The 26,365-nt window shown below is 38.6% G+C and overlaps 5 protein-coding genes across 6 annotated transcripts; 1 reads left to right on the top strand and 4 right to left on the bottom strand.

Moving 5' to 3' along the window:
• Positions 1–100: 100 nt before the first annotated feature.
• LOC105043705 (probable transcription factor MYB58) lies at positions 101–2,250 on the bottom strand. Its single transcript, XM_010921365.3, has 3 exons — positions 1,839–2,250; positions 1,351–1,588; positions 101–734 (listed from the first exon to the last, which is right to left on the bottom strand). The coding sequence occupies exons 1-3, from the start codon at positions 2,093–2,095 to the stop codon at positions 258–260; spliced, it is 972 nt and encodes a 323-aa protein (XP_010919667.1). The 5' UTR covers positions 2,096–2,250; the 3' UTR covers positions 101–257.
• A 2,182-nt stretch (positions 2,251–4,432) lies between these two features.
• Positions 4,433–6,091, bottom strand: LOC105043703 (uncharacterized). 2 transcript variants are annotated; one of them, XM_010921363.4, is made up of 2 exons: positions 5,776–6,091; positions 4,433–4,659 (listed from the first exon to the last, which is right to left on the bottom strand). In XM_010921363.4, exons 1-2 carry the CDS (start codon positions 6,013–6,015, stop codon positions 4,588–4,590), a joined length of 312 nt encoding a protein of 103 aa, XP_010919665.2. In that variant the 5' UTR covers positions 6,016–6,091; the 3' UTR covers positions 4,433–4,587. The 2 variants fall into 2 exon arrangements, with proteins under 2 accessions (XP_010919665.2, XP_073111783.1); XM_073255682.1 differs by having other exon boundaries at positions 4,433–4,749.
• A 193-nt stretch (positions 6,092–6,284) lies between these two features.
• On the top strand, positions 6,285–11,525 carry LOC105043704 (probable isoaspartyl peptidase/L-asparaginase 3). The gene is given in 9 exon segments (XM_010921364.4): positions 6,285–6,421; positions 6,519–6,687; positions 8,758–8,822; positions 8,936–9,131; positions 9,134–9,265; positions 9,268–9,369; positions 9,434–9,491; positions 10,017–10,121; positions 11,015–11,525. Coding segments are annotated over 9 exon segments (1,050 nt in total). The 5' UTR covers positions 6,285–6,418; the 3' UTR covers positions 11,235–11,525.
• Positions 11,526–18,936: 7,411 nt separating this feature from the next.
• On the bottom strand, positions 18,937–21,398 carry LOC105043702 (transcription termination factor MTEF18, mitochondrial). The gene is given in 3 exon segments (XM_010921362.3): positions 18,937–19,238; positions 19,331–20,949; positions 20,952–21,398. Coding segments are annotated over 2 exon segments (1,821 nt in total). The 5' UTR covers positions 21,240–21,398; the 3' UTR covers positions 18,937–19,238; positions 19,331–19,416.
• Positions 21,399–24,162: 2,764 nt separating this feature from the next.
• On the bottom strand, positions 24,163–26,002 carry LOC105043701 (photosynthetic NDH subunit of subcomplex B 3, chloroplastic). The gene is made up of 6 exons (XM_010921361.3): positions 25,717–26,002; positions 25,505–25,615; positions 25,354–25,410; positions 25,057–25,119; positions 24,629–24,691; positions 24,163–24,473 (listed from the first exon to the last, which is right to left on the bottom strand). The coding sequence occupies exons 1-6, from the start codon at positions 25,930–25,932 to the stop codon at positions 24,402–24,404; spliced, it is 582 nt and encodes a 193-aa protein (XP_010919663.1). The 5' UTR covers positions 25,933–26,002; the 3' UTR covers positions 24,163–24,401.
• Between the last annotated feature and the right edge of the window lie 363 nt (positions 26,003–26,365).

The following is a 26,365-nucleotide window of genomic DNA, read 5'->3' on the forward strand; positions in this document are numbered from 1 at the left end:
GGTCTCATTTCAGAATCTGGCTATATATATATATATATATATATTATATATATTATATATATATATATATATGTATGTATGTATGTATCAGATATGCCACTTCTTAGAGTAGCAACCCACTTAATACCACGCATTGTCTGAGAGAAAAATCAATTACCAGGGATGCAGTTCAAAATCCAGTTCCAAAGGAACACAACATTACAATCAAATCTCATTGCGTCGAACTTCTAATTCTCCCCTACACCAAATGCATAACGCTACCATGATGTAGATGAAGCCGGGGGCGGGGGCGGCGGCGGCTCCAGGTAGTCGAACATGTCGGCTGGTAAGTCGTCGAAGAAGTCGGTTGACGTCCCTGGATGCTCGTCCACACTCTCGATGTCATCGTGCCCGGCATCCATGCCCAAGAACGGCAGCCCCTCAGGTGGTGCCTCCGGGCAAGCAAGTCCACCCGGGAAGATCGCATCCCCGAAACCCGGTGAGAGTCCCGGGGCATCCTCTGGCAGGACTGGCAGCGGGAGGTCGACGAGTAGTGGGTGCGGGAGGTGGTCGAAGGGCGGCTGCGACGGCGGTGCCGGGTCCGAAAGGCACGGCTCTTTCTCCATGGCTAGTTCTAGTTCAAGCAGGGGGAGGGCCGTGTCGAGGCTCACGATATCCGGTATTTGAGTCATCTTTGTGGCCTTCTGGTTGCATCCGCCATTTTCCTCGAATAAAATTCGATCCAGAGAGGGATCCTGACGACAAGCGAGAAGATGAGAAAAATGATGCCCACTATTTCGGATTATAAAGCATCGGGCAGAAAAATCTGAAACCACTGTCGAATTATAAGACCGACTGAGAGTTGAAGCCAATTTCTGTCATACTGTGCTATTAGTGAAGAAAATCTTCATTTAGATTACGGGAATACTTAATTTCTTTATGCACGAAGACTAAAATTCAAAATAAAACAAGAAAACAGGGCGGTAAAATTCACCACAACTTCTGGGTAGAAATCAGGAAGTTCACAAAAACAAAGGCGACAATATATGGTGAGAGTTGAAGATGATTTATATACATGTATTGTTACATATCCAAAAGAGAATAACCAAAAAAAAAGAACATCAAGTAAGAATGTTATGATTTAAAATATCCAGGTATTTCAGGAAGCCATAATAATTCCTTCGCAATGGACAAATAATTCAAAAAATATAGGATTGATGCTTTCGGCCATGTATGTTTGTTTAGCTTCAGTCTTCAATTCCAGAAAGAGTGCAATTTGCATGTTCTCATAAACTCCAACTCGAGAAATCAAATTAAGATAGCAGCAAGTCAAAATGCAACTTTCAAATTCATAAATCTATGCAGTCTGACCTCCAAATTGGGCACTTGATGAGAAGAGAGAGGAAGCTTCCCATGGTTCTTATTCGATCTGGATGGCAGGGGTGTCCGCAGGATCCTCGCCAGTCTCTTCTGCCTGGTGCTCCAGAAATTCTTCACATCGTTGTCCGTCCTTCCCGGCAGATATGTTGCGATTCTCGCCCACTTGTTCCCAAATTGCGCCTGCAAATCGATCACTATCCGCTCTTCCTCTGGAGAAAACTTGCACCCACTTCTCCATGCATGCAGTCATCATCATTATCGTTCATCATCCATCCAATTTAAAGCCCATCAGCAATGGAAACCATAAATTCCTTACAACTATCACTACATAATATTAATGCTTGTAATTAAAGAAGAAAGAAGAAGAGAAACAAAGATTTAAGTAGATATATAATTCACTACTACTTTTAAGACGCAAAGCCAAATTCTAACAAGGTGCAATGATGAGGAGAAATTAAGGAGCAATGAAGTTGGTGTACGTTTTCAAGTCGGGCTTGAGTTTGTTGACCCATCGGAGGCGGCAGGACTTGCCGGAGCGAGGAAGGAGGCCTTTGGATCGAATGGAGCTCCAGTCACGGGGGCCGTGCTTTCGGACGTATTCTATTAAAATCTCGTCCTCTTCGGCCATCCATGGGCCTTTCTTCAGCACCATTCCACCACCTTCTTCCTCTTTCCCGTTCTTGTTGGTCTTACTACTGCTGCTAGTGTGACCGCTACCTCCCCTGGCTTCTTGCATCGTGTAGCATGGGAAAGAAATAATTAACAGACGGCCAGACCTCTTTTAGGCTCCTTTTGGGACCATTGTTGCAAACGGAACGAAAGGAGGAGAAAGAACAAGTACTACGGCTCCTTCCGGGTTCTCTCACTGCCACAGAGCCGGATGGGGAGGGAGGGAGAGAGAGAGAGAGAGAGCAATGTCTTAAAAAAATAATATAGTTCATCATTGATGGCTTTTTTATGTTTTCCCCCTGTTCTATATCCTTTTTTTCTTTCTTCTTTTATTTCTTTCTTTTGTAAATTCTCTGTTCCAAATTCCTAACCCACTAATGCCCACTATCCCCATAACTGCCAACCACTAACGGTCCTCCCAAAAATGCGGCCACTACTCTCTCTCTCTCTCTCTCTCTCTCTCAAACACTAACACACTCCAGAAAATGAACCCAGTAGACTCCACCCATGAGTCCGTGACTATTGCTATCAAATTTCCCTTGCCATCTTTCTCTCAATTTATCTCTATGTAATTAAGTTATGATTATTTCTAAAATGAATTCATTGTTCATAAATAAGGCACTGTTATGTTTCTCTGTTTGTTTATCTGATTAAATGAAATCAACAAGCAATTTGGGACAATAGAATAAGATAGCCTCAATCCTCATTATTTCATTCTCTGACGAGGCCAAGTGTTCAATTTATGGTCTTCAGCACAGTGCAGGTTTTAATATATTTATTTGATATCAAAAAATCGAACAATTATTATGTTCATTAACAAAAATGTCAGCCATCAAATTAAAATCTAACCACCAAGATTTGCAGAAAGTATGTATGTAACTCCTAGGAGTTCTCAAGCTCTCGCAAATCTCTCTCAAGTGGCGCATCTGTGAATAGCTGGAGCTGTAATTGGAAGTAATGAAGCCAAATGTCGAGCAATAGATAACGGCCATTAATGATTTCAGACCGCCTTTGTTACGTTATATATTATATAATAACAGAGAAAAGTTAATGTCTGTTATAACCGATTATTTAGTAATACAACGACATGTTGTATCATTGCTTTCAAAAAAACGACCTGTCGTAAAATAAATTATGACATTTATCGGATATTTGTGTTATTTTTAATAAAACATTACATTTTAGAATTCAAATTTCTATATTTTCCCTCAAAAAAGCTGGTACGATCTAAAATAATATTATTAAATAAAGAATAATTGAGACAGTAATAATGTTAATCATTTACTTTCTTGTCATTTGCTATTATATCATTGTTACGATGGTCGGTATAACGGGTAAATAACTCAACAATATGGCCATCATAATCATTAAAAAGATCAATAATGGTTTTGTAATGGAAAAATGCCACTATTGAAACCTTGGTTGAACGTGAAATTGGCTCGGTTACTTGCGTAGAGCAATAGGGAATGGGAGGATAACGACGAGAACAAGGATGAGGACAAGTAGAACAATATAGCTTTCGTACGAGTACGTGCCAATCACCATGTATGTTTAGTTCGTGACTGGTTCCTTGGGTGAAAGGGTGCACGGCTAGTTGACGAGGGAGAACGCCAAAAAGGCCTGGGTTGATGATGGTGGGAGAGCTGTGGATGTTCGAGGGAATAGCAAGTCTCCACCTTGGGTGTTGAAGACATGCCAATGATGCCAACAAGAAGCAACATTCCAGATCAAAGGGTATAGGATGATTATTGTACTGCTACTTTAGATACACTGTCTACATATTAGATAATAACGTATGGCACCGTATCCGACCGTTGGAGTAACAAAATTACCACAAGCAGTATATGATCATTCTTTGTCTACATTGGTTTGTATTTAGGTTTTCCATTTTAAAACCCCATGCTTTTTTTTTTTCTTTTTTTTTTTGGGTATGAAGAATGCTTCCCACAACTAGTCGATTAATGGCTTTAGGTCAGTTACAACATCACTATCACCATAGTATGCAGAGTCTCCGTCTCAATATAACTCAAGATCACTACTTTCTTAGGATAAATATTTCAAACCATGATCCTTACCATGATACATTAACTTGACCAAGCTCTCTCCAAATTGTCGAAACCGAATTAAGGAAAAACATTAGTGTTATCATAATTATCGAATCCATATCTTGATTACTATAGTAATCTTATGACAGTTGGCATCGTCAGCCTTGGTGCTTCAGCACCATGAGTGTTGTAATAGGTAATGGTGGTAACGAGATGATAATGGTGATAAACATGTCTTATCTTGATAACTTATATCATATTATGACTTACATCTTTTAAAATTTAGTTCAATCTTATTGAAGTGTCTAACCATATCAAATGTCCTCTTAACTACAATTCTCAACAGCGTAATTCAACACTACTTCCAGAATATCAGCTCAAAATGCTTGATCTCAAGGCATGCCAACATGCCCTTTGTCAGTATAACAATAAATTGGCAAGTGAATGATTCCTCATTAATTGATACAATCAAATGGGTGCATTCCCCAAGCAAAACAATGCCCGGAGGACCGTATCACTTGGTCCCGTTTGGAGGAGCTCCCATCCATCTCCGTATGCCTGAACCAACCTTCTTCATGTCATCCACCTATACCATCGTCATCACCATCGTTATATACCAAGGAGATTCATTTATAGATAAAGCGAGCCTCCAAATAGTGATATGCGAGGGTCTTTTCTGAAGTATTCCCAAGAAAAAAAAGAAGAAGAAGGCATGTCATGGTAATGTTGTTTTATAAATTTGTTTCCTCTAAAAATACTCCCCGCAAATAACGGTAGTAATATTTTATAAAGGAGTTTATCTGGAAATATTCCTGAGGAAAGGGACTTCTCCGAAAATATTTCAAGTAGAAATTTGAAGGATCCTGACAGTAATACTAAATGGGTGAGAGGTTTATATGAAAATATCTCCGTGAAAAATATAGAGGGCTGTAATGGTAATACTGAATCAATGAGGAGCTCATATGAAAAAAAAACTTGTAAAAAATATACACTAAAAGATTATTTAATTGAGAGAAATCTAGCATAGTATGAAAAAATGATTTTCATATCAAAAAAAAAAAAATAATAAAAAAATTGATTAACATGTACTTATTTTTTAAAGAAAAAAAAAATAAATATTATCTGATATTTGATAAATTTTTAAATAATGATAATTTATATTTGATAAAATATTTCAAATAAAATTATATATGTAATTATTGAATTTATTTTAATATTTTTTTGAATACATTAATAAAAATTTTTATAAAAAAATTAAGATGAAAATAATATATATAAAAAATTATATGATTATAACCATTACATAAAAATTAATTGAAAATGATAATATTATCTTAGTATTAAAAATTATTTTATATTAAAAAATATATTTATAAATTTCATTATATTTTTATGTAGATTTATCTTCAACTAAACTAATTTTTTAATATTATTTTTTATAATAAATTTTTTTAATTAAATATAATAAAAATTATTTTTTATAATTATTTTTTATATAAATAATTTTTAAAAATTATCGATTGTCTGACGTATCCCAACCAAATGAATCCCAACTATAACGGCAATACAGATTAGTGAAGGGCTTACGTGAAAACATTCCAAGGAAAACCGGGAGTACAATGCTATTATTATACGTGCGAGGGCTTATCTGAAAATATTCCCGGAAAAAAAAAATAACGGAAGAGCGTGATTTTAGAATTACCGTACGAATGCCGGTGGCGTGGAGGGCGCCGGCGGCGGCGGTGGCGCCGCCGCTAACGAAGACGGTAGCGATGGCAAAGGCCTTGAATGGCATCATGGCGCCGCTCTTCCCGCACCCTCGCTGGTACCAGGCGATCCCCGCCGTCAGCTGGGCAGAGCTCGCCGCGGCCCACCACCACCATCCCTTCCCTCCTCCCCCTTCTCCCTCCATCTCTTCTCCTCCTCCACCGCGCTCGATCATTTAACAGAGAGAAACGTCGATAGACATATAGGTCCCTTCTGGCTCTAGGGTTCCCAGAGAAACGAAAAAGAGGAACTGAGGTCTGCTCACCGCTTGGATGAGGTTACCTCTTTATGGAGCTGAGCCTGGCATGCAGGGTTTATTCTTGTTCTGCGATACATGACTGACACGGTGATGAGAGGAATTCAGCCGTCTGATGGACGATCCTCTACGGTTTACCATTTTGATGGCTCCGATCATCATCTCGAAGCGTGGAACAGAGTGCACTATTCTCACGGGGGGGTCAGAGATGACCACCAGGTTATTTGTTGCAAACCCCTCTCGCTAGGTAGGTAGCAGCCATGCTCTCAGGAATCTCTGGCTTCTCCTGCTCCTCCTGCTCCTACTCTTCCACCCAATTTCTATGGTAAGGGTCTCTAATCTCTTTGGATATGGGTTTGCTCTTGTTTGCGTTGATAATTTTGATCATTTTAATAGCTGGGATGTTTGTTGGATTTGATCAGGAAATGGGGCCTGCAGAGGGGCACAACTACCCGGTGGTGGTTAGCACCTGGCCCTTCGTGGAGGCGGTGAGAGCCGCTTGGAGGTCGGTCAACGATCGTGGACTGTCGGCGGTCGATGCCGTGGTGGACGGCTGCTCTGCATGCGAGGAGCTGCGGTGTGACGGCACGGGTTAGGTTGCTAACACTATTGGTTTTGTGGCGTAGTTTGTGAAATTCTCGAATCCATTAGTATGCTTTGCCTTTTATTGCGTATTGGATTTTTTGTGAACAGCTAATTGTTTCTTTTACTCTTGAATTATTGAATGCTACTCAAACTCGTTAAGGAATAAGGAAGAGCTAATCACTTCTGCTGAAAAAAAAGAGCAAGTGTTAATCCATGCCAAGGTAGTGGACAGGAGGTAAAAACTCATTCATACATACCAACAGCACTCCACTTTGTTCTTTAGATAAGCTCCAATGGATTCTATTGACCTCAGTACTTAGATAACATGTGGGAATATTGGTGTCAAGGCGGGGGGAGGGGGACTTCTTGTAGATTTTTCTTGAATTCCTAAATGATGTAAAGTCAATAAATGATATTGCTGAACCAAGTTGTTCTTTCAGCTTTAAATAATCTTATGATGTGGCACTAATTGACTAAGAGTGATAACGGAATCCTCTTCATAACCTGATATGGATGAAGAAGGATGAATTGTTGGATAACTGATTTAGGAACTTGAGGAGATGTTTGGTTGGAGGAGTGGGGGTGTGAAATGGAATCGAATGAGTGACTTCTATTCTAACTGTTTGGTTGGGAGGAGTCCTATTCGATTCCGATTTCAGGATGGAATGGAAATGACTCAATCTATATAGAACTCAATCCCTACTCTCCTCTATGGATTCAAATTTTCATTCCAATTCCGATTCCAATTTCGATTCTGGTCATGAACCAAACGCTTCGGAGGATTTGATCATTTCGATTCCGATTCCAATCATTTCGATTTTCATTTCCATTCCGATTTTGGTTACGAACCAAACACCTCCTGAATGTTTGCTGAACATAGAGGGGACAGAAAGACATTTTAGCTTCAGCTTAGATCCTAATGAATGAAGAATATTATAAAAATAATTTTTGCCTCTTGTAATGCTTTTCAAGAAAAGAAAAAAACAAACAATTTCCTCATAATTCATCAAATCATCTATCTTTGTATTAACACACTTCGAACTAAGATTCCCATCTCAGTACCAGTCCGTACTGGTACTATTCTATTATAGTGTCAGTACGCGGTTTTGTATGGTACAAGGCAGCGTATTAAGTGTCGGTAATATACAGACAACATATTGGCACGAGATCATACGGCAAACCATACTTTGAACACATCTAAATCATGTCCCAAGGTGTCATGAATAGTTCATAGTAACTTTCCATAGTGCTAAACATTTTTTCAGATGTCTGCAACAATTTCTTAATATTGCTAGGATAAGAAAGCTCACCACTAGTCATCCATATAAAGAGTCAACTTTACCAGATTGCCATCTGTTTATGCTGAAACCAAAATAGACCATTATCAAAACCTTCTTAAATCCTGTACAGTGAAGATGAAAAAAGTGGTATTGATATTTTAGGCTAGTTAGCTTGTGGGTTACATTGGTTTTAGCTAAATTGCTTCTCCTCTCCATCTGAGAGATTGGTTACAATTGATGCTTTTGAGTGGTATCGACATTGTATGATGCATGTGATACTAAAATTACTAAATTGAACAAATACAAACTGATATTTCTCTTGAGCATCAAGATAAAGAGAATACCAAACATCTTTCTTGAACAAGAACCAATTGTTGCAATTTCTTGGCATCACCATTGATAAAATTTGGAGTCCATGGTGATGCTTTTGTGATAAAAATAAAAAGTGAAGATTATAATTGTAGTGTTGTATAAGCTAATTTTTGGCTTGGGACATGTTGAGTACCCTATATATCCTCTGGCATGGCAAGGGTTATTTTACTACATATATTAAAAAACAATGAAGCATGGAGGACTGGGCATGCTGGAGATAGTGTCTGACATTGTCCTGTATTTTTCATCATAACCTATGTTAACTTGAGCAGATTGTATGAACATAATTATATTGATCTTTACTCAGAGCAAAGCCTTGCCTTCCTTGATAACTATTGTGTTTTGGATATTGTATTATTGCTTAACAAAGTCAAACGTGTCATTCCTTCCCTGTTTTAGATTGATTAAATTTGTGTATGGACAGTTGGACCTGGTGGCAGTCCAGATGAGAATGGAGAAACTACATTAGACGCTCTTGTTATGAATGGGGTAATCATCCACCCATTTGCATGTCCTTGCTTCCATATTTGGTTCAAGATTATCTTGTTATCACACGTATAGAAGATGATGGCCCAGTGCTTGTTTGCTAAGGACATTGGTAGGCAACAATGGAGGTTGGAGCTGTGGCTGCTATGAGATATGTGAAGGATGGCATTAAAGCTGCAAAGTTAGTTATGGAATACACTGAACATACTTTGCTTGTTGGAGAGAAGGCCTCAGTCTTTGCTATTTCAATGGGTCTTCCGGGACCTACTAATCTCAGTTCGCCAGAGTCCATTGAGAAATGGATTAAGTGGAAAAGAACAATTGCCAGCCTAACTTCCGGAAAAATGTCATTCCTGCAAGCGGCTGTGGTCCTTATCATCTTAGTAATGCTGCATCAACGGCAGTTGAGAACTCTTGTAGACTTTCCAAGGGCAGGATTGATGAGGGAAATGGCCTGGAGGAAACAATCTTTTGAGTCTTGAGTCAAATTCCAAATTGATAAATCTCTATAACCATGACACAATCTCCATGGCTGTAATTGATAAAGTAAGTCTCATTGACTGAGTTTGATTGAATTTATTTATAAAACTGAACGTTTACTGTCCTTTGCATAGATGGGACATATAGCGTGGGGACATCGACCAATGGTGCTACATTTAAAATCCCTGGCAGGTTAGTGTTTGGTTGGCATATTAATTTAATAAGGTGAATGTCTTTAAATGCTTAGGAAAATTGAAATTGTTCTTGAGCCATTAATCTTTAACAAATTTCTAATTTGGATTTCCTTGTAGTGTTCGTTCATGCTTGCATCTTTAACCTTTTTGCAATTCATAAATCTGTTGTTTGGTTGGGGTGAGGCCTGAGGCTATATTTTTTGCAGTTGCAGTTATTTCTCTGTTCAGTTTATGTGGAATTGTACATTTGATAATTGATATGTGCTTTCCGAGTGGCAATAGTTTCAAAATAAAGCTTTTTTCAAGCATCAACCTGCAGTTCAGCTTTGTAATGTTTTAGTTTTGTCATATCTTGATCCAGAACCTTTCCATGGAATTCGTGAATATAAACTGGAAAGCCAGAGAACAGATCCATTTTAGAATTTACAATATGTTCTGACATGAATAATCATCACTAATCCACTCCTGTTTCTGGTGAATGCTATGTTATACTCTAAATGATTATTGAGGCTTTTGATTCCAGGGTGGGTGATGGCCCTATTGCAGGATCATCAGCATATGCTGATGATGAAGTTGGTGCTTGTGGTGCAACTGGAGATGGTGATATCATGATGCGCTTCCTTCCATGGTAATATGCTTGATCTTTTCTTTTCAGGTCATTAATGGATGAATGTGACCACTGATCCTTTTCATAGCCTTGATCGATCAGTCACATTTCACAAATTGGTTCCTTAGAATTGGCTTACCTGCTCAGAGAAAAACAATATCCCAAGACAAACTCTCTTTTAACCCATTCATGTAGATGAGATGGTATTGATTACTAAATTCTGAAGGACTTTTTTGAGGTTTCTTGGCTGTAGTTAACTTGTAGTTCAAAATGGTATAATGCTTCCAAACAGGCAATTTTGCAATGTTAATCGTTATTTGTTTTTCAAATTCATTTTAACATCTATTTATATTAATAAGCAAAGTAGACTTTTCTTGGAGAGGAGAGAGATCCTCTAGCCGTTCATCTCGAGAGAAAAAAAAAAAAGGCTAAAGGAGAAAAATTCAATGTTTTAAGCTCTAACTGTCCTCTCATCCTCAATGCTTCTTCCTTGATCCTCAACACTTCCTAAATTATGTCACGTGGCAATGTGGATTTGGACGTCAGAAATTTAGCTTCTTAACAGTCTCTCTCAAATCAGTAGGGGTTATCTCTTCCCTTTTTTATCTCTTGGGAGGCAGAACACGGAGGAAGGCAGGATCCTCTTCTTTGATGGTCTTGTGCTCAAGTCTATGGAAAGGTTAACAAGTGTTGAACTAACAAACAACATTTATTGGTCTCCTTGGAGATGCTTGTTGATCTCATTTCAGAATTCCCAGTGGTGTTCAAACTTGTAACGTTCTGGTGATTTCCTTATCCTCATTACCCTTCCAAGACCCATTTTAGACTATACTGCTGTGAAATTTGACTGACAATGACTTGAAACAAGCAGAAGACAAGGCCATTATCTGTGTCTGATTAAGTGATTACTGCAGCTATCAAGTCGTCGAGAGCATGCGGCGAGGAATGGAACCTGAGGATGCTGCAGCTGATGCAATAGCAAGAATTGCCCGCAAATATCCACATTTTGTTGGAGCTGTTTTTGCCCTCAGCAAGAGTGGCAAACATGCAGGAGCTTGTCATGGGTGGACATTTCAGTACTCGGTGAGAAATCCCAGCATGGAGGATGTGGAAATATTCACAGTGGTGCCTTAGAGAACAACAGAAAAGGCCAACAATAATGAACTTGGACGTCATTGTGGTACCTTTTTCCCTTGTATTGGGAAATAGCCAAGCGCTAATGAGCTTGTCACTGCTTTCTCATTATTTTGAAAAAAAGTTTGTCCATCTATGTCAGATTCAGTTGCAGGCTTATCATCCACACAAGCATGAACAGTGCCAAGCCTTGTCCCATTTGTACAGGGATGACAAGATTCTTATGTATGTTGTGGAACAATGCTTCTAATGATTACTAGCCAAAATAATTTTAATTTCTGATTAAACTGATGTTGATTTCATTTTTGCAATCTGATCTCTTCATTCTTCTGAGATAAGATTCGCTCCATCATAGAAGATTGACCAAACCTGAAAGGATATGTGATGGGCTTTCAGTCATCCAAAAGGCATGCTAAATGCAACTATGACTCTAGCTTCAGGGATGTGTACACTGAAGTGGTAATGGGATTTTCTATTCTCGCCAGTTTGCAGATTTATTTGCTACTGTGGAACGGTCTATTCTATCAAATTGTTTAAGAAGAGGGAACAGAGTGTATGGCTACTGAGAGTAACACTTTGGTCATCAAGTTAAGCTGTTCTTATCTAGAAAAATAGTATTGTCTCATAATAAGGGTTGGCAATTTATGGCTTGATCTATTACCAACTGGTTTTAAGCAAGTTCGGGTATGGCATAAGGACTTTAGGTCATAAACAGATTAATCTATCTAGACTCATTTATTAAACGAATTGGGTTCAGATTTAGATCTTTAAGCCTTTATCTATTTTGATCTATTTATATTTTAAAACTTGTCTGTCCATTTAATGCATTCAAGAGTGCTTAACCATTTAAGAAACACTTGATCTATTTAACAAGATTCAATCCGTTTATCAAACAAATATACAGTGGGATCAAGTTACCTATTTAATAAAAAAAAATGAAATCAGGTTCAATTTTTGATCCATTTAATGAATGAATTGAGTCTAGGCTAAAAAATTTTTGACATAGCCTAACCCGGCCTTTGATATCCAACCCGACCCTATCCAATTGCTACCATTACAAACTGCTCCAGCTTTGCCTGCTCTACCTATCACTGCATCTTCTTTTTTTCTTTTAATTTGTAGCATCCCACCAGAAGTGTTGTCCTAAATGCCTTTGCCAAAATCCAGAATAAAGAGAAGACAGGTACCCATCGCATAATACAAGTGGTAGCAAGTGCGAGCACGTGCCTTGAGGGACGAGGTTTATAAAAGAATTACCATAGAAATCCTTTACAAGGATAGAAAATTTGAAACATAAAGACAGAATACCAGTGTCTTTCTTTTCTTCTCCCGAGGATAGGAATATTGGTGTAGCTTGTGCTTTGTTTTAGATTCCTTTGTTACAATGACGGTATGAAGTAACTCCAAAATCCTTAAGTCTCCTGAATACCATCAGTGTCTGAGAAACAATTGCATGTGTATAGTCGCAAGTGCACATAAGAGTTTCTCTGCAAACTGGTTCAAGAATACTCAAGCTTACGTGTGGAAGGATCATCAAAAAACAAAAACTTACATGTGGAAGGAAAAAATCCCAAGTCACCAAAAATATGATGTGACTTCTACCTTCTTTTGTGGTCCCAAGTAGGTTCACTAATGTATTGTTGCTTGCCGATGAACTCTTGCTTGCTCCAGCTTCCAATGCTTGCAGGATGAAGACTGGACGGATTCTTTCAAGACTTGAAAGACAAGAAAAGGGAAAGACTCTGTAGCAAATGCAAGTAATATATATGAGACAAAAGTAGTTATAGTGGTATGTGTCACCAGGCAAATTACGAATGAGACAGGTGGGCCACTTGTTGAAGCTAATGAATCAGAAGAACAAATCGTTGATCTCATCCATCTTCCAAATAAAATAAATAAAGTGTCTACCAAAAAATAAATAAATAAAATGTAAATACAATCTCAACCTATTGAAGATTAGAAACGTTACTATTATCAAAATATGAGCTATCGATTAACAGCCTGCGGAAACTGCAAAGAAAATTTACTTAATTTTAATGAGATCTAGCTGGCATGCATGCTACAGAGCCACTGCAGCACATAGCATTAAACAGGGAATGGTTTGCCGCATCGCTCCATTATCCTTATTCCCACCATGAAGCATAGAAGAACTCACCTGCGATCCATCGGCCCCAATAGCAGAAAAAGAATACAACAAAAGAGGAAATTATTATATGAGGAGCATCAGCCGGGACGGAAGCTAAAACCAAAACATCTTGCATTGTCTTATTCTGCAACTTTCTCCAAATTCGTACATTGCAGGCATCGCCTGGAGGACGCATCACCATTGTTCATCAACAAAAGATAAGGAAATGAGAGGAAAGGACAAGATGATGATCTCACCTAATGCTTTCAGGCAAAGCAAATTTAATATACCATCTAAATGATTACTAAATAAGAAACAAAGGGCATAAATGTTGAGTGTTCAGCCCACTCAATCCCTTGATATGCCTCCGCACATGATCCAGTATAAACCTCAAGACTGTGTTTGCTTGTGAAATAATCATGGGAGAGAGGTGATTTATCCTGTTAACCTGCCACACAACTTTACTTTTGGGAGGATAAGATTAGTTTGATCGATGTCATTGATTTATCCCCTTGGGTTAAAAGTTATTGCTGGGGGAGGTGGAATAGTTTTAACCCCGCAAAATGTGAGTTATTCGTCCTCTCTTACTTTTTCTACACCTTTACTTTTTTTCATTTTTAATTGTTCCTACCAATTTCCAGTCGAATGATAATTTATTTTCAACGCAGGGACAGAGAAATCTTGGAGGGATATACATAACAAGCATAATTAGTTACAGGATTAGTAACCAAATATAATTTTAAATAAAATGGAATCCACATGTGCGTCACGACATGGGACCACCAGACTTTGTATACATAATAAACCACCGGCCAAGAGATGCATGCCTCAAAGCACCAAATAACCAGCAGGATTCTATGCAATGCTGATATTGGAATTGGGAGTCTGGCTCATTCCTTTCACCCTCGTTCTTGCACCATGTAGGCGATTCGTTCTTCTGGTTGCAAAGCTCCAGCAGCTTCACGAAAGTATAAGACGTCCTCGATCTACATCCCCGGCCATCTGGAGCCGCTTGGCGAGGCTCAACACCTGACCCTTGCACTGTAACATTACAGTCCAAGCAAATCCTATGGTGAGACATCCGAGCTTCAAGCATGTCTCCAATATAATAGGCATGACCACTTTTGGTGTTGCTAGCTGAATCAATGTATGTGTATCATGTTCCTTCTTCGGTTCAATCCAAAAAAAAAAAAGGTTCCTTCTTCAGTGAGTATTTTTGGTAGATGAAGTAACATATATTGATGAAATTGTCTTTGCTTGGTTGATATTCCCTTCTGTTCCAACACAAATCCAGCTTTGTTGAAGACAGATACATGCAGATTGAAATTTTGAAGGAGAAGATCAGTTTGTGTGGAAGAAACGGCAGATTAAGCTATTTTCAGTTTTTGTGGAAGACCTTTTGCTGTCTATTTTTCCAGCACAATTGGGTGTGACAAACAAGAAAATTACGAGTATTGCAATGCTAACAACAATTCGCAGAACAATAAAATGAGCAAATTATCTTCCCTTTCCCACTAGCTAACAAATTATCATGGAAAGAATGTAACCGATAGAAGGTTTAGAGGTGTCCTCTGGAAAACAATAAAATAATTTTTGAATTTTCCTATCTCAATGATTATTTTGAAAATGAGACACGATCAATTGCAGGACCAGCTGGATCCAAGACCCAATATGCTGCTGTTACTCCAACACTTTTTCTCAGCTTTGCCTTGCCGTGCTTAGTTTTAGCTAGGAGCAGTGTGTCACTTGGATGTGGCCTCTGCTTATCTTCAGCTTCAGTCCTTCCTAAAATTTTTTTAGGACTGTTCAACTGCATTCAGAGACATCAATCAGAGCTGGTACATTTCTCATCTCAACATACTCGGAACCCATCCGAGTCTAAAAGCTGAGAGGTATTTTCTTTTGAGATTCTGTAGTACAAAACAGGTTGCTTTGCGTTGCCTCCAACTGCAGCAGGGGTGAGCAAATGATTGTTATCACTCAAAAATATCGTGGACAGGAAAACTCAACACGGTAAAGCATAAGTAAATTTAAATAAGAACCCATGACTTCTTAATAGAAACTTCAGCTTCATCAAGCTCCCTCAGACTAGATGGAGCTGTTTGCAGTTTAAGCCTGGATGTAATCAACTTAACAGAAGGTAACTCAAATATTTGTTTTTTTTTTTCAAGTTTTCTTTGTGCCTTTCGACTTCTTGATATTCACTAGCAAGATTAAGTCTTTCATCCAGTGGCTTTTTAGATCAAGCTTGTGTAAAATGTGCTAGAGACTGCAGCTCTGACTAAGTACTCCAAAGGTAGCTATTAAAAAATTCCATAAGCACGACTATAGCAAGATTTGCGCAACCCATTCTTTCAGTATGATATAATGATGCTGTAGTAGTACAAAATAAGCAAATCAATGGCACCAGTTGTAAGCATCATAGATAACTCTCTTGGGCAAAAAAAAAAACACTATTTGCAGCATTGCTCTTGCCCAAGGACACCTCAGGTTCCATTATCTCTTCCACTATTTGCTTTTCTGGGGTCTAACATGAAGGAAGATACAAATTCAGAAACATAAATAGGAAAAAGGATTTATATACCTGAGCCTTCAAGTAAATGTTAAATTAAATACAGGAACCAAGACAATAATAAACCCAAAGACCTCAAGGAAACTGTGAAAGGGATATCTGCTGATAATTTTAGCTCCTCTGCTTTACATAATATTCTACATAGACAAAGGGACTATTATTGCAGGAACAATAAATCCAACGACAAATAGTAGATAATCACAAAACAAAAAGTTCGGTGAAGGACCAAAGTGAAGTAAAATCCATTCATTAAGCTAATTTGAGAACCCTATAATACAAGAGATAAATTAGTTCCACATATTACATTATTTTCCATTCTTAAAGAGCCCCCGAAAATCAATACACAAGTATCCTTCAGCACATTCCACATTTCATTTCTTTTTTTTTTTTCCCCGGGGGTGGGGTGGGGAGATGAGAGAGAGAGAGAGAGAGCGCCGAAAAACCATCAGCATTTATCTGTTTTCTCAGATCTTAAGAGACCCCATGAACACTATCCACCTTAGAAATTTACTATTAGAAGCGAAATAGTCACCTACTCTCCCCCCATTAATCTCAACTATCAAAATGGTTTAGCAGCTCATAACTCTACATGTCATTCATCTTAGATTGGTTTAATCAACCCACCTGTTAATGACTGCACAAGCAGCATACTCTGAAGTTGACTGGGACTTCTAAATAAGCAGAAATTGCATAAGAAGAAACAAAACCAAATCATTGACCCTTGTTCTCCCCAAACATTAATTATTTCGGGACTGCTTAAACTCAACTACATAACCATCTAACATCTAATAAACCCAGATCATATTACCACCATCCACAAACTTTTGATCATCATGTATGCTACTCCTAGCACTAAAACTTTTGCTAATTCTTTGAATTAATACCATCCAAACCAATGTAAAGTCACATCTCAAGTCCCTCCCACCATCATACTAAATGCAAGTCTTGTCTTCACTGCAGCAGATCATTAGATCAATACTCGATAAGAAAATCAGCACTTTCATGTGCGAGATCTCCATAGTTTACCTCATTGTATTGTATTTAGCCTCATGGCAACTGAAGACACAAGGGTGGGTTTTTCCTATAAAGATAACACACCACACCAAACTTTAACAAGACATTGTGATTCAACAGCACCAACATAATCCCATTCAACAAATGGACCAGTAGTACTTAGATACTCAGAATTTACATTTCAAAAAGCTTAGAACATTAAAATACCTTGAATAACTTATTAATAGTTCATATTTGCAAACTAAAGCACCATCATCTTCCCACATAAGTCTTCACACTTCTAGCTGATGATGTTAATCATTTCTTCAAGAAAGCATGTTGTTGTTTTCTTTGAGCAAATAGTATTAGGTACAATGGTTTGGAAATAGTATATTTGAACCATACAAACTTGCAGCTCATCTCATCCACAAAGATATAAGTCTGCATGTGAGGTTATATTTAAGGTAATTATGTACTAAATTTTCAGATACTTGGAACTCATATTATGTCAACCGTAATCCACCATAAAAAATGCCCGACCAAAGACCTTTGCTTTCAACCATTCAATACTAGCCTTCAACATTTAATATACTTCTAAATTTCTACCATATTGTGTTATCAGCCATTGCGCATATTATTGCATCCAATATACAAGATGGCATGTTCCATATGCCTCCAAAAGTAAATCTGCAGAGCATTGGACAAAAGAACAACCAAAACCCTCCAAGCTGAAGTCAGCCACCCTTTTTATCATCCACATTTCTGTAGCTTGCAAAATCCTGTCAAACAAATTAGTAGAACCACCTGCAAGCACAGCATCAGCCCTGACAAAAAAAGAACCATTCCCTGTCTACTCACCCCATTAGTATTTGCTCAGCCAACCATTCCAAGCCTTAAATTCAACCATCCATTCTTAAATTCACCTTCCCAAAATTGAAATTCTTCACAAGCCAGAGGAGCTGCCCAAATCCTTGATCTTTGGGCTAGCTCTTCTCAGTTTTAGTTGCTTGCCTAGCAAAACAGAATGCTCCATTAGCAAATGGTCCATTCCCACCCACCCAGAGTTACAAGACTCAGCATTCCTGCATGAATTTTTAAGAACTCTACCTCCTTGTTCCTGAAATCAGATCTGGCCACTTGTACATATGGACCAATTTTAATCTTTTTCATGCTATTTAGTTTGAACTATCTGACCAAATAACAACAGCTAATCATCAACGTAAAGAGTGCACAAATTATTACTAAAGAAAATAAATTGTGTTTGTTGATGACCAAATGACGAGTTTGGTAAGGAAAATCAACTCTAGTTGCTGTACCAAGGAATCATGGTTTCACATATTTGGTGCAAACAATTAGGAAGTGTTGAAAAAAGCAAACAACTAATAAGTTGCAAAGGCAATCAGAAACATATTACCTAATTCAGTTTGTTTACATACAAAAACGCCCAACACTTAAAAATCTGCTGTAAGTAGCAGAAACGGATTTATTTATATTCGATTGAATTATATTTCTTAGATGCACCATTGTCAATATGAATCCAATGTTAAGAAAACAAATTTATGTAAATCAAAGTAAGGACTTGTATTGTATTGGCACAACATAAACATAAATAAGAAATTTGGATGAAAAAAATAGGAAAGAAGTAAAGTAAAGAAAAAAACTCGAGTTTATTTCATTAATAGCGGTACAGTAAGCAAGATTAACTCCTTTATAAATAATTACACAAAGATAGATACTAGTTTATCCCCCCCCCCCTCCCCCCAACCCCCCCGCTTTTTTTTCCTTTTTACATCTCTTAAAAGCATGGAATAAAATCTAGGACAGTCTAACAAACTGTCACCAGTCATTTTCAGACAGTGCACTGGTAAGTAGGAAAACCGATGTTTGTGGAGCCAACTGCCAAATTCTGTTATACTAAGGCTATTGAACTGGACCAATGGAGCATGACCTTACAGAAAGATATAAACCTTCCAAGTTGATGAAATAAATGAACACCAAACAAGAAAAACAGGTGATCAAAACATATGTTTCTTTATAATCAAATGCACTTTACACAGAATATGGCCAGTAAGTATAGGACTGTCATATCTGGCATATATTTCCTGTGTTACAATGGCATAAGAGGTAACCATGTCAGGAACAGAAGATGGCAGCACACTTTCCAGGTCAGCCTAAGTGAATTTTCTTGACAACCTTGAAGTTTGTTGTCCTAAAAAAGATTTTGCAGTAACAGATAATTTGGTGATGTGATGTACCAACTATAGCCTGAAACTATTGTTCAGTGACGCCTATTGCCATAGTTCATCCGTACAATCTGAAAACAAAACCATAAATACATATATATATATGTAAGATTCTATTCACAATTTTGAAGGTCACAGATGTTGATAATGTTTGTAAATGTACCTTTATGATAGACAAAAAATTTGTAGCAGCTCAACTGATGGCTAGATGAAAGGCTTTCAACGACTTGATTTTTTTTTTTAAATCATTCAACAATTGGCTCGAGATTCTGGGCGAGGCAAAAATAAGTTTTTTTGACTACCATCACTGTTACTTCTAGAAGAGAAACACTCCAACCATTGTTTCGGAGCTGCCGGGTGTACACTGTACAGGTTGATCACGAACCTCTTCTCAGAGTTAGCAAGGACTGTAGCTGGGGAAAAAGGCTTCTTAAGCAAACCATGCTCCTTAAGCCAATTAAGGATCTTATACCTCGGCTTGGTCCTATTCTCCAAATCAAAGCAAAGAAAAGCTGGGAAGACATTGAGGTACTGCAAAGAACAGTTCAAGTCATTACATAGGTAATTCACCTTCTCACGGAGCGATTCCTTGCTCTGGTTAAGCAATTTGGGAGTTGCGTTTATCATTCTACAAAGCATAGAGTACTCGATTCCAATCTCTAGAAGGAACTCGAACCGCTCCTGCAACTGATCTTTTGTGCCGTTTATCAACGAGGCAGCTCTGGTGGTGCTCTTGTTCTCACCAAAACCGATACCAAGGAAGAACTCCACTTTATTATCCACAAATTGCTCTTTTCTCACAGATTTCACCCTTTCCAGATCTTTCACAAAATCACTCTCAATCTTACTATCGTTCAAAGAAGCAGTATTAGAAGCAAAATCCGCCGAGAGGTAGTGTTGATTTCCCTCTGAAACAATCTTGCCAAGGAAGCACTTGTGGAGGTCCATAGCTCTCATTGACCCCGGCAAATTGCCCAATTTATTCTTGCCCATCACATACGGGAACCTTCGAGACAGCGAAGCCACTACCTCTTTAGCTAGGCCGATGCAGTTCAGATACTCCGGCATGGCAACGCTCGGATTCTCCAGATCAAAATCCATAATTTCAGGGTGCTGCAGAAGAAAGGGGCCAGCTTGCTCGCCCTTCATGCCTAATCTTATGAAAAAATTCAATTTTTGAGCCAATGCGGCCTCGTCCAGCCCGAGAAAAGCCTTCCAGTTCCTGCCAATCAGCTCTCCCATCTGACCTTTCGGAGAGCCGAGGTCGTAGAAGACCCGGATCCTCCTGCAAATCCGGAGGAAGACGTCGACATTGCCGTCGTCCTCGGGAGTTGTGCCAGCAACGGTGCGCCCGGCGAGATCGAAGTCCACGAAGGCGCGCGTCAAATCGTCGAGCAGGAGATCGACGTCGCCGCCGGGGTCGGCGTCGCGGGCGAGGACGGATGGGAAGGCGAGGCAGACGGCGATGACGCAGAGGCGGCGGAGGCCGCGGGCCTCGAGGGCGCGGAGGCGGGCGAGGAGGACCGCGGGAAGGGTGGAGAAGACGGAGGGCTGCTCGCGGTAGAGGAGGCCGAGGCGGGTCCAGGGGAAGGCGAAGCGGGCGAGGACGGAGACGGCGGCGAGGAGAGGTGGGTCGTCGGAGAGGAAGAGGGCGCGGGAGGGGACGGCGGGGTGGGTGGGGGGGAGGCCGATGGACTCGAAGAAGAACTCGAACTCGTTGACGGGGCGATAGGAGAGGAAGCGGCGGAGGGTGCGGGGGAAGTCGGCGGGGGAGGCGGAGGGGGGAATGGGACCTGGGAGACGAAGGCGGAGAGGGAGAATGGGGAGTTGGAGGCGATGAGATCGGCGTGGGAGAAGGGGAGGGAGCGGGTGGAGTGGAGGTAGTCGGTCAGGGCGCTCTGGGCCTCCACCAGGGCGCGCACGCGGTGGCGGTAGTAGAGATTCTTGAGCTTGGGGATGGGGAGGGAGCAGAAGAAGACGCGCGAGAGGAGGAGGAACAACGGAGTCTTCGGTTTCGTATTAGAATAACAAGAACAAGAAGAGGAGGAGAAGGAGAAGGGGAGGGGGCGCATCGCGCATGGGAGAGGTGGGAGGGGACAAAGAGTTGTGGAGGGGTTTACGGTTCACCGCTAGGGTTTTTGCTCCATTCCAAATGCTAGGGGTGGAAAGGAGAAAGGGCGAAGCATGAGGAGGACGACGGGACATCATATCATTCGTGGTGTCAGGGTTGAGATATCAGACGGTTGAATTTTTTTCAGTAGACGTAGAATGAGGTTTGGTGAGCCTCACGGGCTTCGCACCAGGAGTCCAGACAAGGCTTAGGGGCTATTTAATGTATTACATAGATAATATTATTATGATAATATGATTGTAAAGAAAATATAATTATGATAAAATAATAAAAATATTTATATTATAATATTTAATATATATAGTAATATTATTGTAAAATAATAAAAAAATTTATATTGCAGTGTTTGATATATAATTTAGATTATATAGAATATAAATTAATTTTTTTTAAATACTATCATTTTTATTTATTTATTATTATCTATTTTTTATATGGATAACTTAATTTGGGATCCAGCTATTTTTGATGACATCATCCGTCGGAACCATCTATTATATTTTTTTTTTATTTTCACCAACTGAAACTATCCATAATTTATTTAATATATATTTTAATTTGATTTGATAGCGGTATTTTGGTTCTGAAGTTATTTTGTTGCAAGATTGTAGATTTATAAAATTACATGTAATCACATAGTCACCTTCTCTTAGACAATCAAATTATTTTTTTTTGAGATAATGCTGCATCATATGTGATGCAGTATTACATGCGAAAGTGAGGAAATAAATAATATAATTTGATTGTCCGTTGTAAAATTATATATAATTCTGTTAGGATTATATGATATCAAATGTTCGAGCAATTTTTTTTAAAAAAAATATAAATTTCATTACATTGCGGGAGCAATGGTGCCAACATCTTCGAAGGGCATTTGTAGAATGGGATTGAGCCTCTCGCAACCAGGGAGGATCGTTCTGTAATTTTCATGACTCAGATTTGTAGTTGGTGATTTGCTTTTCCTTAACATATTTAGATGTTCTTGGGGCAGGATTAGAAAAATCAGCTTATTAGTTTGTGCAATAGCATTCTAATTTTGTTATGATTTGTGAAAGGCCCTGAATAAAGTGATTTGGATTCATCCAGTTCAAGACATGAGATAAAGCATGCCGAGATAAATTTAAAGAGAAAGTGAAGAGAGGCATTAGCATGTTTAATACTAGTTAATAAGCCTTCACATAATTTTTCTAGTCTACTATGTCCTCTTTTTTTTTTTTTTTGGTCATATGATATGGAACCATAATGAGTCATGACTTGGTGAATTAGGCAATCAAGGTTAGATCCGATTCCAAAGAAAATTCTTATGCGACTTTATAAACGGCAAACTATGTGTCAAATTCATTTAGTTTCAAAATGAAGAACGTCTGCTACATATTAAAATCAAGTTCACTGTAGGATTTTCCTCTTTTCTGTTGATACAACCCTGAAACCTACTGTAAAGGGCCTCATCAGCTACTAACTTCCACAGAATGCCACATTCTAGAATGGTTGCGGCTATTAATTGTCAATTTACCATTAACTTTTAACATTTGAAGTTCAAATATATTTGTAAACAAAAAAAAAAAAAAGAAAATGAAGTTCAAAAATATCATATCAAGACTCATAGTAATAATAAATTTTGACAAAACTTTATGGATTAGTAATCCTACTTTAATAGAAGTAGCACAAAATTCAAATAGACCATTAAACTATGCCTGGATCTTTACCTGCTTTTCTTTTCATTTGCTTATTATGTACCAAAATTTTGTTCATTGATCACGTTTGATTATTCATCAACACTACTGAACTCCTAATGAACAAAAGCAAGAGCCTTGGACATTTCAAAAGCAAGAGCCTTGGACATTTCAAAATATTTAAAATTTTCTGAAGGAGAGGAAAATAATAACAATTGTAGTAGTTTATATTTATATCCAGCAATTTATATATTATCAACTAAATAGGTTGTATTTTTGTACATCAGTTACGAAATCTGTCTGTTTAGATGAAGAAATCTATACAAAATGACTGATCAAACAACCATTAAGTTTGCATTGTATTTTCTCATTGTAATTATTTTGTTCTCTTTGCACACAAATGCAAGTTTGCACTGATTTTGCTGTCTTTGTATAAAAAAAACCCTTCAAATTAAAATAATGGCATGCCGGATCTATAGAATGATAATTAGGTCAGACTTCAGGTTTCGAAATTTATTCTCCTAATTTTTGGCATAAGACTGGATCTCATTTATATCCAGAGTAGAACTCCTCCGCATTGGAATTCTTGATCTCTTATTGGGTTATCTGTAGCTAGGTGAGTGTCTCATGATCCATGATGACATTGGTGTGGATGTATGCAATTTTTTAAAATAAGATTTAGGTTATGTTTGCTGGGTTTTAAATAATGTTCTATATATAAATTATGCTAACACTATGGTTCATTTGATATATATATATATATATATATATATATATATATATATATATATATATATTTTTTTTTTTTTTTTAACAATTCTAATGAAGTTTGATATTATTACATCTTCTTTTTGTAAACGAAAAAAGTTCTCTAATAATTCTATGGCTATTTAGTTGATAATAGATGTTTCAGTGGTAAGCTTTTAGCTACAAGCAACTGGGAAAAGCTGGATGACAATTATTATGGTTACTTTAGTTAGTTTAGCTTATCCTTCAATCTTTTTATAAATTATCAAGAAAACCTTGACATACTTAAGCAAAGACCACAACCTATACGCAGGACAGGAACGTAACATAAAAGGTTCATATTTTAGTTGTGATCATTCTTTTTCTGATGGTTAGGTCAGATTATTGGGTACATTGCACGTCCATGTCCTTAATTACAATATCAAATATTCATCAAAAAATTAATTTTCCGAAAAACTCCATCTTCTGTTATAGAAAGATTGTGGCTGAATTTTGACATAACAATCAAAAATTGAACTCTGAAGTACTAGATTTTCCCTCAATCTCCAAAGAACAGTATAGGATACCAAGGTGTTGGTCTCGGCCTAGTACTACTTTGCAATCTAGGAGGAGGCAATCAAGAACAAGTAGTAGCTAAGATTCAACTCCACCAACTATAAGGATTGTTATAACTTGTCATTACATTATGCCTCTGGAACATATCCGGGTTTTTTCCAATCATGTGCTTTCCACTCGGGCAATTGTTGGATGATAAGCTGCAGATATAGAAAAGAAGAATAAACATCTTCGAGTAACAGAGATTTGCTTGTAAATATAAAAAAAAATATATTAATGTACTGGCTGGAAATTAACCGTTATTAGTATTTTAGAAACTGAGATCAACCACTGCAATGTATAGCAGCTCACTTACTTGTCCTCTGGAATCTTGTTTACCAACCACAGTTTGGCACGCCAATCTCCATGTCTTTGGTTTCTGAAATTTGCAAGGAATGTAAGACAAAAACATTTTTGACAAGGAAGGAGCAGATGCTAATATAACATTATGTAGATCGAAAATTCCTACCACTACTAGCCGTAGCTGAGCTTGTTGGACACCAACCACCTAAAGTAGAGTGGCTCATGGGAATTTCTGGACAACTTTATGGTACAAGTTGTGGCCAATGGTGGGGTCTCTAGTGCAACTAAAGAATGGTTTTGGAGCGTGATTAGAGTAGAATTCTAGCATGGAAGTAGGGTGAAATCCATGGGACAATAGGGCTGTTTGGATGCTCAAATCCAGTAGGTTCAAGATAACAAAACCTTTGTTGTAACAGGCAAGAAAGATGTTGAAGTACGTACCTTCCTAAGTTTTTCCTTTTCTTTCTCGGTGCGCGGACTTAGTAATTCCTTACCCTCAACCACCTGCCAATTTGGACATCACGTTATTTTCATGTCTTTGCTTATTCGAACTGTTCATTTGCATGTCAAAAGGAAAAGCAAAGCCATCTCACACATGAAAATGGACTTGAATAACTTGTCTACCGATATCATATGAACTCATGAACCCAACGAACAAGCAAATATGTCAACAGCTATGATTTTGTCGAACAGCTGATCACTGTTAGGAAGACAGCAAACCATGGCCTAAATATATACCTCCACGATACACGTTGCACATGTGCCAACTCCCCCACAGTTTAGGAGTGGTTTATCCTGCAACACGAAACCATTAACATGTATCATTTCCTGGAGGTAGTGCATCAAAGAATAAGGTTAGAGATGGCCTCCAAGTAAGTACAGTACTTACATAAGGTCCATATAGATCAATGTTAGAATCCAACATTATATCCCTTAGCTTCTGGCCGCCGCATGCCGACCGATAGTGTACGTCCGGCGTCCCATCAGGAAGCAGCCTCGACTGCACCACCATCACCACCCCCACCATTATGAATTGATTGGAAGACCTCTCGAAGAAGGAACAAGAACATAACTTACAAGCAATTTTATATTTGTACTTACTCCAACGAATGCAATATCAATTTGTGGGGGTTCTTCGGGCATGGCAGCTTCGGGTCCGCTGTTTCCAGTGGCTGTTTCAATGGCATGAAGCTTTCCTCTGGGCAGGCCAAGCTGGTTGGTTAGGGGAAGGAATTTATGGGATTTGGTTTGGTGGTTGAAACCCGGGGCTCGTGGGATCGAAGAGAACCCTGGAGGATTGAATTGGAGAGCTCCCATTCTGGTGACAAACGGAGTTCAAACCCCAAGGGAGGGGAGTGAGACTATGGATTCAATTTTGTGCTCTGCTTTGTTCTGCTGGACTTTGTTTGTTTCTTATCCTGACTGCTTTCTGTGTGGCCCCTGTTTCCCTTATCTAAAAAAACTGAGGTGCGGAGCTGCAGTTGGGTCTGCAAAGTCTGGCGTTGGCCTGAGTCAGTTCGGGTCTAGGATTTGTGTTGGAACCTGAGACTGGGTTTTGATTCTGTTTCAGGTTGAGCGCTTGATCCAGTATTACTGAACAGGGGTTGTCTTGCAGGTGAAACAAAGATTCACCTTCCTTCGCATGAATCCACCGTTGGTTCGTGCTATGGTTGCTTTGAGATCTGTGCAGATTGATGAATGAAAGATTTCAGAGTACTTTGAGATCTGCTTGGGGTGTGATCCAATGGTC

Source organism: Elaeis guineensis, chromosome 4 (assembly GCF_000442705.2).
Source record: "Elaeis guineensis isolate ETL-2024a chromosome 4, EG11, whole genome shotgun sequence".
NCBI lineage: Eukaryota > Viridiplantae > Streptophyta > Magnoliopsida > Arecales > Arecaceae > Elaeis > Elaeis guineensis.

Bases quoted from the DNA above. Each gene is read 5' to 3' on its own strand.
- LOC105043705 (XM_010921365.3), bottom strand. From the start codon at position 2,095: ATGCAAGAAGCCAGGGGAGGTAGCGGTCACACTAGCAGCAGTAGTAAG. The intron at 1,589-1,838 runs GTACACCAACTT...TGCATGGAGAAG, and splicing joins CTCAAGCCCGACTTGAAAAC to TGGGTGCAAGTTTTCTCCAG. The intron at 735-1,350 runs GTCAGACTGCAT...GCTTGTCGTCAG, and splicing joins ATCAAGTGCCCAATTTGGAG to GATCCCTCTCTGGATCGAAT.
- LOC105043703 (XM_073255682.1), bottom strand. From the start codon at position 6,015: ATGATCGAGCGCGGTGGAGGAGGAGAAGAGATGGAGGGAGAAGGGGGA. The intron at 4,750-5,775 runs GTAATTCTAAAA...GGAATACTTCAG, and splicing joins ACGCCACCGGCATTCGTACG to AAAAGACCCTCGCATATCAC.
- LOC105043701 (XM_010921361.3), bottom strand. From the start codon at position 25,932: ATGGGAGCTCTCCAATTCAATCCTCCAGGGTTCTCTTCGATCCCACGA. The intron at 24,692-25,056 runs GTACGTACTTCA...TGCAAATTTCAG, and splicing joins AAAAGGAAAAACTTAGGAAG to AAACCAAAGACATGGAGATT. The intron at 24,474-24,628 runs GTAAGTGAGCTG...CTATATCTGCAG, and splicing joins AACAAGATTCCAGAGGACAA to CTTATCATCCAACAATTGCC.